The 11051-nt window shown below is 51.4% G+C and overlaps 2 protein-coding genes and 1 non-coding gene across 7 annotated transcripts; 2 read left to right on the top strand and 1 right to left on the bottom strand.

Moving 5' to 3' along the window:
- On the top strand, positions 1-8032 carry CA14 (carbonic anhydrase 14). 4 transcript variants are annotated; one of them, XM_024245771.3, is made up of 11 exons: positions 1-407; positions 2352-2372; positions 3650-3829; positions 4349-4491; positions 4716-4811; positions 4988-5054; positions 5226-5383; positions 5483-5603; positions 5843-5863; positions 5978-6062; positions 6780-8032. In XM_024245771.3, the coding sequence occupies exons 1-11, from the start codon at positions 353-355 to the stop codon at positions 6844-6846; spliced, it is 1014 nt and encodes a 337-aa protein (XP_024101539.2). In that variant the 5' UTR covers positions 1-352; the 3' UTR covers positions 6847-8032. The 4 variants fall into 4 exon arrangements, with proteins under 4 accessions (XP_024101539.2, XP_024101567.2, XP_024101558.2 ...); XM_024245772.3 differs by having other exon boundaries at positions 60-407; positions 5846-5863; XM_024245799.3 differs by lacking the exon at positions 5978-6062 and having other exon boundaries at positions 59-407; positions 5846-5863.
- Positions 3885-3988, top strand: LOC112131482 (small nucleolar RNA U13). The gene has a single exon (XR_002913547.2). It is a non-coding gene; the product is annotated as a small nucleolar RNA U13 (small nucleolar RNA).
- Positions 7589-11016, bottom strand: APH1A (aph-1 homolog A, gamma-secretase subunit). Of its 2 annotated transcripts, XM_009244839.4 has the most exons (7): positions 10878-11016; positions 10136-10306; positions 9895-9968; positions 9535-9657; positions 9257-9384; positions 8717-8840; positions 7589-8380 (listed from the first exon to the last, which is right to left on the bottom strand). In XM_009244839.4, exons 1-7 carry the CDS (start codon positions 10988-10990, stop codon positions 8316-8318), a joined length of 798 nt encoding a protein of 265 aa, XP_009243114.1. In that variant the 5' UTR covers positions 10991-11016; the 3' UTR covers positions 7589-8315. The 2 variants fall into 2 exon arrangements, with proteins under 2 accessions (XP_009243114.1, XP_009243125.1); XM_009244850.3 differs by lacking the exon at positions 9895-9968 and having other exon boundaries at positions 10136-10170; positions 10878-11007.
- Positions 11017-11051: the final 35 nt, after the last annotated feature.

Raw genomic sequence — 11051 nt, 5'->3', positions numbered from 1 at the left:
CAGCCCCCCCGTCCCCACATACACCCATTCAGAGCCACCTTAAAAGCAGGAGGCAGTTGTAAAGTCGCTGGCCAGCTACTGGAGTGGAGACTGCAGAGGGAGATAAAGAGAGAGGGCAAAGAGGCAGCAAGAGATTTGTCCTGGGGATCCAGAAACCCATGATACCCTACTGAACACCAAATCCCCTGGAAGCCCACAGAGACAGAGACAGCAAGAGAAGCAGAGATAAATACAGTCACGCCAGGAGCGCTCTCTCTCTCTCTCTCTCCCTTCCCTCCCTCCCTCTCTCTCTGCCTGTCCTAGTCCTCTAGTCCTCAAATTCCCAGTCCCCTGCACCCCTTCCTGGGACACTATGTTGTTCTCCGCCCTCCTGCTGGAGGTGATTTGGATCCTGGCTGCTGATGGGGGTAGGTACAACTAAATGTCTGTGTGTGGATTTGTGCTGATGTTCACATGTCGCCAGGTGTGCTTAATGGGGGGAGGAGAGGTGTGAAAGGAAGCCTAGAGGCTGGAATAATAGGCTCAGAGATGAGGAAAAAAGAGCGGGGTGTGGAGGAGACCACTTCCCTTCTTTACCTTTTGTCTCTCCAGCCTTGTTGTTATTGGAGGTCGGGGAGAACTAGCGGCGGGCAGGGTGTGTACACATGCAAGTGCTGGAATCCCTTTGCAGGCTACAGATTTTCTCCAGAGCTCTTTCCCCCACTGCCCTGGTCCCAGGCAGGACTCCTGGACTTCTTTATTTACAAACTCCTCCAAATAGGGAGTCAAAGAGGCCTGGAGTGAAAAGATAGATAGATGGGAGTGGGGGGAAGAATACTTCCTGCCCAACTCAGACCCTGATCTCCAATTCATCCCCTTTTGGCCAAGATTCCCTCTTCATTCTGTGGAGCGACTAACTCCCCAGTTATCCTCTGAAAGTGGCAGTAAGAGTCAACATTTGTTTGACACTTTACAGTTTACAAAGGACTTTCAGGAGCTCCCAGGAGATGAGGAGGGATTCTTGGGAGAACAGGCTGAAGCACTCCAGGAGTGTCCCCAGGAACTTCTAGACCTCATTTTTGTGTTTCCTGTGCCTAGCACAGTATACAGCACATACTAGGTGTGTAACTCAGGTTTGTGGAAAGAGCAGGGTGAGGGGGGTGTCCAGAGAGCAGAAGGCAAATGCAGAGAGGATGGGGGCAGGCGGGCAGCCAAATGGAGACTCACAAATCTCATCTGAGGAGAAAGAGGAGGAAGAGACAGAATAAGTGTGTTGAGGCTCTGACCAGAGCGGACAGGCACCTTTACAGACCAGGGAGTTCGAGTTGTTGGGGGATCCCGCAGATATGGTAAATAAGAGGCTGCCTCCAGCTCTCCCTTGGGCTAGCAGAATAGGTCAAGGATAAGAGCAGGACATCTCACAAGTTTGAGGAATTTAAGGGAATAAGAGAGAGAGAGAGGAAGGAATTTAGGATTTTTCTCCAGAGTTTCTAGTAGTATGAATATTGCAGCATAAACCACGAAGCCCTTCGTTTTCTTCTTGAGGCAGTTTGGCCGTAGGGAGGGGCTGGACCTGCAGACCCTCAGCCTTTGCGTCAGACAGGACTGCACGAGAGCCTGGCATGTGACCCAGCTGGCAGCTCTCTTCTCTACACACAATGCTTCACTTTCATCCTGTCCCTGCCAGCCTGGCCGCCTGTGCCCACCCACCACCCTCAATCTAGAGTAGACCCTGCCCTGACTCCCGCCCTTCCCTAACCATCTCAGAATGTAGGGAGCAGAGCCTCCTGGTGATGGGTTTCCTCTAGAGCTAATGGGATCAGAAAGGAAGAATTTACATATGAGTTTACAGCTCAGTACCTTTATTCACGCAATTTTTTAAAGCAAAGGAATAATCTCCCCTTCTCCCCTCAGTAGCACCCCCCAACCCACACACACTCTAAACTCCTTTCTCCTCCCCGCTTTCTAGTCCCTATCCTTCCAACCCTCTGCCCACACCCTCACCCCACCCACCCCAGTCTTCTAAGTGTTAGATTGACTTGGCACAGGTTACAGAATAAGTAAGGGTTGGGCCAATCGCACATTTGGATCCAGGTTAATTTTAGTCTCTGGGCTTTACCTCTTTTCCTTCCTCCTCCCCTTTTACTCGGCAGGCACCAGCACAGCCTGGCTGGTGATTTTAAATAGGCCCCCCGACCTTTCCACAGAGGTGTCCAGTTTCAGGGCTTCCTTTGCAAAGTGCTGGAGCAGAGGGAGGAGAGACTGCAGAGAAGGAGGTGGAGCAGTACAGAATGCCGGAGGGAGGGGAGTGTGGAGGCCAGGGTTCTGCCCCAGGCTGCGCTGGCTGTAACCCAAACCATTCTGCCTTGCAGGTCAACACTGGACATATGAGGGTGAGTAGATCTCGAGGCCTCCCGACAACCCTTTCACACTGGGACCTCCTCACCTGGCAGGAAGACACACTGTGCGGGTGGGAGGAGACTTCCTTTAGCTTCTCACCCTAGCTCCTCCCTTCTGGATCTCCTCCTGCCTTGAGTTTCACATATATGGCTCCTACATCCTGCTCTAATCATCAAATCCTACACGTCCTGATTTGGCAGAAAAGCTAGTTAAGTCCTCAGTAAATCGTGTAGGAGTGAGGGAGCTGGGGTGGAAAGGAAGCTGGGTGGGAACTCTGAGCTTAGCTGCCAGGTCTCCTTCTGGCTCTGTCTATCCTAATCCGTCCTACCCCTAACCTGCATCTGCAATTGGGACAGAGCTGGAGGTCAGGGGGTGAGGAAGAGGATGGCAGGATAGTTTCTGACCCTGGGGGAGGTGGAACTCAGTTCCTATGAACTACTGATTAATGACTTAACCGAACTCAAGTCCATGACAAACGGTCAGTGTGACAGCAAGAAGTGAATGACGAGAAGTCAGGATATCTGAATCCCAAGGCCACTTGATAGGGGCCTCCAGGAGACCCTATCTCTCTAGGATCTTTTTTTTTTTTTTTTTTTTTGGACACAGAGTCTTGCTCTGTCACCCAGGCTGGAGTGCAGTGGCGCAATCTGGGCTCACTGCAAACTCCACATCCTGGGTTTAAGTGATTCTCCTGCCTCAGCCTCTCGAGTAGCTGGGATTACAGGTGCCTACCACGTCTGGCTAATTTTTGTATTTTTAGTAGAGATGGGGTTTCACCATGTTGGCCAGGCTGGTCTCAAACTCCTGACCTCAAACAATCCACCTGCTCCCAAAGTGCTGGGATTACCGGCATAAGCCACTGTGCCTGGCCTATTTAGGATCATTTTATTTCTCCTATTTTTCTACTCCTACTTTCTAATCCCATCTCTCAGGGTATTCAGGTTTTCTATGCATCTCCTCTCCCCTCATTCAGCTTTCTTGTCCTCAAAATACAGGTAAGTAAAAGAGCTACCACTCTCCATTCATCAGGATAGTTGGGGAATCATCACTGCCTCTGGGTAGGGAAGGGGAACTGCAGCGTGAGGCTCAACAGGACTCCTACCTCACCCATCCCTGTACAACTGGGGTCTTAACCTGGGTGGAGGGAAGTCCATTTCTACCTCCACACAGATGTACGGCTTGGTTAGGGGAAGGGTCAAAGGGAGGGGGCGGTGTTGAACGGTAGCTAGAGCTGGAGGACAGGACCAATGTCTTTGGTAACCCCCACCAGGCCCACATGGTCAGGACCATTGGCCAGCCTCTTACCCTGAGTGTGGAAACAATGCCCAGTCGCCCATCGATATTCAGACAGACAGTGTGACATTTGACCCTGATTTGCCTGCTCTGCAGCCCCACGGATATGACCTTCCTGGCACCGAGCCTTTGGACCTGCACAACAATGGCCACACAGGTAAAAGCACAGGCTCCAAGGAGTTGTAGGCTCCAGCTCAGATCTTAGGAGTCAGATCCTTTTGTAGTTCGTGAGCATGATGATGCGGTGTTTATGAGCATGCGTAAGATGTGCCACCCTCGAATCTTGTCAAGATGTTGGCACATTACCCATCTGACATAAATAAACAAACAAATAACCTCAGGAGTGAGAGGAAAGCAGCATTCTCCTAACCTGCGAATTCTCAAAAACCTTTGTCCATGAATTTGGAGATATGAGAATGGGGATCAGGATCCTGTAGCTAAAGCGGGAATCGAAATGTTTATAACCAAGCTCAGAAGGTAGGTATCATTGCACTGACTTGATCTTCACCAAGAAAAAGGAAGACATGCTAGAAAAGCACTGGCTTATGGGAGGAACTGGGTGCTACTGGGGGAGAAAACTGGAAGAGGGCCAAGTCTCTCAAGAAGTGGTGGCAACCCGGAAGTGGGAATGTATCCACATGCCTCCATCAATCCGAGTTTGCTCTTTTCCTCACAGTGCAACTCTCTCTGCCCTCTACCCTGTATCTGGGTGGACTTCCCCGAAAATATGTAGCTGCCCAACTCCACCTGCACTGGGGTCAGAAAGGATCCCCAGAGGGGTCAGAACACCAGATCAACAGCGAAGCCACAGTTGCAGAGGTACCAGGGAACAAAGAGCTGGGACTCAAACAAAGTAACAGGGATGGTTGGTCCTGGGGAAAGGATCTGGACCTTAGGAAAAGTCATGCTGGGGGGATAAGGCCAATCTTTGAGGGACAGACTTAGTGCCTGCCAGGGACAGCAGGGGGATGGTGGCAGCTAGGATCAAGGCCTTGAAGGGGGTGGGGACATTCCATGATTCAATTCCCTCTTCCTTCCTTTAGCTCCACATTGTACATTATGACTCTGATTCCTATGACAGCTTGAGTGAGGCTGCTGAGAGGCCTCAGGGCCTGGCTGTCCTAGGCATCCTAATTGAGGTCAGTAGCCCCCAGTCCCTTCCAGGTTTCTCTCCACTTCCTCTGCAAACCTATTTCTGTTGCTGGCCTCTTTCCTATGGCAGGCAGCAGCCCACCCTGACCATTTATTCTGTACATAAATTTCTTATTCCAAACATGGACTCATTCCAAACTCTCTCCCTTTCCTCCTCTTCCAGGTGGGTGAGACTAAGAATATAGCTTATGAACACATTCTGAGTCACTTGCATGAAGTCAGGCATAAAGGTGAGCCTTAAAAATCTATAGCAGGAAGTAAGATTAGACTTTCAAAAAGTATCCTTAAAAGCCTTGGGATGAAGCAATTACATAGAGCCAAGGAATTTTGCTTCTGGGAGCCCTATCTCGGTAAGCTAGGGCACACTGAAAGGAAGATGAGTCCCAGTCTGTTCTCCCCAGATCAGAAGACCTCAGTGCCTCCCTTCAACCTGAGAGAGCTGCTCCCCCCACAGCTGGGGCAGTACTTCCGCTACAATGGCTCGCTCACAACTCCCCCTTGCTACCAGAGTGTGCTCTGGACAGTCTTCTATAGAAGGTCCCAGATTTCAATGGAACAGGTAAGTGGTGAAGAAACGAGGTGAGGTGAGATACAGTTCTAACTTCAGACCCCTTCCCACTCCCCAAAGTAACACCTCTCCCACGCTTCTGCTCCTCAGCTGGAAAAGCTTCAGGGGACATTGTTCTCCACAGAAGAGGAGCCCTCTAAGCTTCTGATACAGAACTACCGAGCCCCTCAGCCTCTCAATCAGCGCATGGTCTTTGCTTCTTTCATCCAGGGTGATTCTGCACGGCTCAGAAGAGATGGGAAACTGAAGGGGACACAATGGCAGGAACTAGGCAGCCAATGGGAAGAAAAGGCCAAAAGGGGAGGGGGTTTCCGGGACTTGCTTGGACTGGGAACCAACCCCCACCCCAGGGTGCCCCCGGGGGATTCTCCCAGGCACAGCAGCAGAGAGTGCTGCTCCCAGCTGGGATGGGGATCTGAAGTCCCACTGACCCATTTTCTTCTCTTACAGCAGGATCCTCGTATACCACAGGTAAGGCAGCCTTATAAGATACTGCGGGGAGGGGAGGCGTCCTCACCGAGTGGGGGAAAGGCTCAAAATCTATGTTAGTCCTAGGCTGACACCTTTTACCTTTATCTCCCCCAGGTGAAATGCTGAGTCTAGGTGTAGGAATCTTGGTTGGCTGTCTCTGCCTTCTCCTGGCTGTTTATTTCATTGCTAGAAAGATTCGGTGAGGCCTTACTTTCCATTCCTCCAGTCCTTTCTTTTTTTTTTTTTTTTTTTTTTTGGCCGGAGGGAGACAGAGTCTTGCTCTGTTACTCAGTCTGGAGTGCAGTGGTGTGCAATCTCAGCTCACTGCAACCTCTGCCTTCTGGGTTCAAGCAATTCTCCTGCCTCAGCCTCCCGAGTAGCTGGGACTACAGGCATGCACCATCACACCCAGCTAATTTTTGTACTTTTAGTAGAGAATAGGTTTCACCATATTGGCCAGGCTGGTCTCAAACTCCTGACCTCAGGCAATCCGCCCGCCTCGGCCTCCCAAAGTACTGGGATTACAGGCGTGAGCCACCTGCTTTTTGAGACAGGTTCTCACTGTTGTCCAGGCTGGAGTGCATGGCTTTATCATAGCTCACTGCAACCTCCACCTCCCGGGTTCAAGTTGTCCTCCCACCTCAGCCTCCTGAGTAGCTGGGACTACAGGCATGTGCCACCATGCCCAGATAATTTTTGTATTTTTAGCAGAGACGGGTTTTCACTACGTTGCCCAGGCTGGTCTCCAACTCCTGACCTCAAGTGATCCGCCCGCCTCAGCCTCCCAAAGTGCTGGGATTATAGGCGTAAAACACCTTGCCCAGCCCTCTTTTCTATTAAAAAGCATTCTCCTATTTCACCTCTAATCTGGTTCACTTAGATAGCAGTCATTCTCATGAGCTATTCCCCTTTCCAGGAAGAAGAGGCTGGAAAACCGAAAGAGTGTGGGCTTCACCTCAGCACAAGACACAACTGAGGCATAAATTCCTTCTCAGATACCGTGGATGTGGATGACTTCCCCTCATGCCTATCAGGAAGCCTCTAAAATGGGGTGTAGGATCTGGCCAGAAACACTGTAAGAGTAGTAGGCAGATGTCCTCCTTCCCCTGGACATCTCCTACAGAGAGGAATGGACCCAGGCTGTCATTCGAGGAAGAACTGCAGAGCCTTCAGCCTCTCCAAACATGTAGGGGGAAATGAGGAAATCGCTGTTGTTAATGCAGAGAACAAACTGTTTAGTTGCAGGGGAAGTTTGGGATATACCCCAAAGTCCTCTACCCCCTCACTTTTATGGCCCTTTCCCTAGATATACTGCTGGATCTCTCCTTAGGATAAAGAGTTGCTGTTGAAGTTGTATATTTTTGATCAATATATTTGGAAATTAAAGTTTCTGACTTTAATTCTGGCCTATCCTTTGAGGCTCTTGAGGGTGGGCAAGTTCCTGAATCCCTCAGGTGGTAAAGATGGGCAAAGGATGGGGAAAAGCAGCATGGGTGATTAACTCCTTTTATCCCACCCCTGGAAGGAAACATTAGCTTCTGGGAAAACACTTAACCCAAAGTTTCAGACATGTTAAGCCACTAGCCCAGATTTCTGCCCTTGCACCAAGGCTATGCTTGGAGATCAGTGGTTGCCAGGTTAGGAAAGTGGCTGGACAAGAGATCTGAGGACAGAAATCTCAATTAACATGCTATCCCCTCCCTTAAAAGCCAAGTTCCCCCACAATTACAAATTCTTTTTTATTAGTCAAAATCACAATCACCTTGATTAAAAGGATGGGACACTCCACCCTCAGCAGAAAATGATACAGTTTATAGAAAACCTCCCCACCCCTCCCACACCCCAATTAAAAACTACAAAAAAATCTCCCCTCCTTCCCTACGATGTCATGGTAGTCTGACTCCTCCAGTGGCACTGCAGCTCTGGAGTGGCCAACTCACCACAGCACCCTCCACTTCACCTTGGGGAGAGGAGGGATGCTGGTGGTTAAGGAGGTTAAAACCATTAGTTCCAGTAATGCCAGTTCCCAAACATGCACTTCCTTCCTTTCCCCCAAGGTCTGGGACCAAGGAGAAAGGGACCGAAATGAGCCCAGTCATGAGGAGCAACTTGAGGAGAGAAAATGTAGCCCAAGGAGGTTAGAAGAGTTCCAACATACCTCCTCCCTCCCCCTACCTCAAAAAAGAAAAAAAGGCAGTTTAGGGTATTTATCACACCAAAAATGGTTCCCCTCAGGCCTGAGAAAAAGACCAAGATGTCCAGTCTTGGGAGGGAGTACTGAGAAACTCAGAGCTCATCTACCCTTGAGCCTCCATTAATTTCATCTCCAGGGCAATGGCTAAACTAGGTCCCTTTTCTTGGCAACCTGCACTGTCCAGAACTGGAGATGGAGAAATACAGGGCGAGGACATCAGGAGGGCACCCCAGGCCCAGGGGTCCCCCCTAGGTTCCCTCAGTCCTCGGGTGGGATGCGCAGGGCAGAATACACCATCACCCGACTGTCCTCCTGCCGTCGGCCTGCAGAGGGGAAGGGAGGTGAGTCTTGGGCAGGGTGAGAGCAGAGCACTGACACAGGGGGAGTCCTGGACAACAAGGGGGTCCCCAGGTGGTGGGGATAAGTGCAGATTCAAACCCACCAGTCACTGACTGGCTGAACCCAGGCTGCTCCTGGTAAAGCTTAGAGACTAACGGTCACAAAAGGACAAAGCAAAACCCTGGAGGTGGTGGGGTAGACCGACGAGAAGGAGACAGAGAATGTGGGCAATGGACCCGGGCTGGGGCTGGGCTCAGTCATGGGCAGTGGACAGGCAGGTGGGATCTGTCAGGCGATCAGTCCAGGTAGTCAGTCCTTACACAAGAGGCTGCGCTGAATACTTCGGAGGGACCCTCCAGCTGTGATGAAGGCCCAGAGCCCCATGGAAACAGTGACTGCATAGATGGGCAGCAGGCTGGCCTCATACCAGGGGTTCAGGAATGTCTAGGAAGGAGGGTAAGAGTAGGAAAGAGATTAGATTCTCCCTCAACCTAATCCCCATATTCTCTCTGTACCTTTGACTCCCAGATATCTCTCTCAAATTCCCCAGTCTTTCCCTTCAGAGCACCAACATCTTGTGGTTAAGGGGACTTTTGATTTTCAGCTCCTCAGAAACTCAAAGGTTTCTGCCGCTCCTGCTCACCTCAGGCCCTCTGCATTACAGTTCGACTAATCCATTCAACCTCCTCCCCAGAGCAGGTGATAGAAATGATGCCGAGGTGAGAGACCTCGAAAGACTCACCTTTCCTCCTCCTCCCAGGTAAGTTAAAAATGTTAAGAAGTAAGGATACCCTTTCCCCCACATCCCACTCACCATTAAATGCTTTTCTCCCTAACTCAGGCCCCTGTCTCCAACTCACCAGTCCCGATGTCAGTAGGTGACTCCCAACCACCAGGCCCAAAGCCCAGTACCGTCTCCTCTCACAGGCATCAAAGAACACAACTCCCCAAAAGGTATGGAGCAGGATAATGGCTGCTGTCAGAAAGGCTGCAGGGAGGGAGATGGGGAGGAGATACATCCCTGATCTCCCAGGCTCCTGAGATGTTGAGCCAAAGAAGTCTCCCAGGGAAGGCCAATAAATCACATCAGGGACAAGGATGGATGGGGGGTAAAGGCTAGATAGAAGGTGGATCTTACCTGAAGTCAGGAAGTAATAGGGTGAGTCTCCATGGATCCCAACCACACCTGGCCCAAGTGCATCAGCCAAAATATTGATAACAGAGAAGACACCACTGATGATACCGAAGGAGAGACCAGAAACTGGGGGAAGGGAGGATCTCATCAATGTCAGAGATCACACTATTGCCTGTTCACCACTGACCCCGCCCCATTCCCGGTTACAATTCTTTCACATCTACTCTCCCTCCAGACCAACTTTCTTTGGAAGTGACGGATGAAGGAAAGTAGGAAGCCACTTAGAACATGTGGATATTTAGAGACTTCCCTAGAGGAGGGGGCTGTCCAACTCCCTCCTCCAGTCCCTCTCCCTTGGCTCACCATAGGCCATCTGGCGGATGGAGATGGGTGATCTTCCGTCCTCACTCAGCGATGCTAACCCCTCATCTGCCTTCCTGGGGTGGGGTGGGGTAGGGGAAACATGAGGGAGGGCAGGGATGCTCCTTTCCCTCTAATGTCCTCCCTTAGTGCCTCCTCTTCCAAACCAGCACCCAGGGGCTGCCCCACTTCCCATAGTGCAGTCCTTTGCCCCTCTCCCCTCCAGACCACTCCATCTTCTTACTTAAGCAGCTTGTAGTAGGCAAAGCGGAACACCTCCTGTAGAAGGACAGAGACAGCAGCACCAAAAATCAGGAGGCCGTACTGGAGCCGGGCATCTGACCGGTCGGTCACATGGACCAAGATGAACCAGACCACAGAGGCCAGGAGCAGGGAGACCAGCCAGAAAAATGCCCTAAGAAAAGACAGGGGCAGTGAGACAAGCAATGGTAGGGGCAGCCAGAGAAATCAAGGAGGGAAACCAGCCAAAGCTGCTTGAAAAGTGGAAGTTAGCCTTCCGGATGGTTAGGGAGACATGGACCAGGTAGGGTAACTGTCTCCACCAAGAGACTCATCTGTAGAAAAGTGAACGCATTGGAAAGGGGAGAAATCTAATTAAAGAGTCTTCAGAGCGATAAGAGCCAGAGTGTGCGAGCACGGAAGGGCGAGGTATCCATTCCTGGATCCTCCCCTAAGGCACCTGACTCGGCCAGCCTAGGTCAGCACAGCCCCCTCACGAGTCTCGGCCTTGGGCCTTCTCTGACGTCGCTGGGAGGAATATAGGAGGAATCTGTGAGATCCTTGGAAGGTGGAAACCAACTGCGGGAAAGGGCAAATCTCCCAGACCCAACCCCTCACCTCCGCCCAAACTTCACCTCCGACTTATCGTCCCCAATTCAGGCTCCCAGGCTCGCCCCAGTTCCTCCAGCCCCTTCCGCACCTCTCTCTTCGACGCTCTCCCGCCGTCTCCCGGGCCCTCTACTCACCCTGCGACCAGGATGATAACGCGAAGCGGGTCCCCAGCCACAGTGATCAAGAAAAGCGCGAAGGCCGGGCCGAACGCGACGAAAGTGCAGCCGAAAAACACCGCAGCCCCCATGGCTGGTCAGGTGGGAGGGGGTGGGGGCCTGACCAGGACAGGCAAATGGGAGGGGCGCGCC

This window comes from Pongo abelii, chromosome 1, assembly GCF_028885655.2.
Source record: "Pongo abelii isolate AG06213 chromosome 1, NHGRI_mPonAbe1-v2.0_pri, whole genome shotgun sequence".
In the NCBI taxonomy this organism is placed as follows: Eukaryota; Metazoa; Chordata; class Mammalia; order Primates; family Hominidae; genus Pongo; species Pongo abelii.
Note: the sequence above shows the minus strand (reverse complement) of the source record. Positions and strands in the feature narration are given on the sequence as shown.

Bases quoted from the DNA above. Each gene is read 5' to 3' on its own strand.
- CA14 (XM_024245771.3), top strand. From the start codon at position 353: ATGTTGTTCTCCGCCCTCCTGCTGGAGGTGATTTGGATCCTGGCTGCT. The intron at 5,864-5,977 runs GTAAGGCAGCCT...TATCTCCCCCAG, and splicing joins AGGATCCTCGTATACCACAG to GTGAAATGCTGAGTCTAGGT. The intron at 6,063-6,779 runs GTGAGGCCTTAC...TCCCCTTTCCAG, and splicing joins TTCATTGCTAGAAAGATTCG to GAAGAAGAGGCTGGAAAACC.
- APH1A (XM_009244839.4), bottom strand. From the start codon at position 10,990: ATGGGGGCTGCGGTGTTTTTCGGCTGCACTTTCGTCGCGTTCGGCCCG. The intron at 9,385-9,534 runs GTAAGATCCACC...CCCTCCCTGCAG, and splicing joins CTATTACTTCCTGACTTCAG to CCTTTCTGACAGCAGCCATT. The intron at 8,841-9,256 runs GTGAGTTGGAGA...CCTCCTTCCTAG, and splicing joins ACCTACTGACATCGGGACTG to ACATTCCTGAACCCCTGGTA.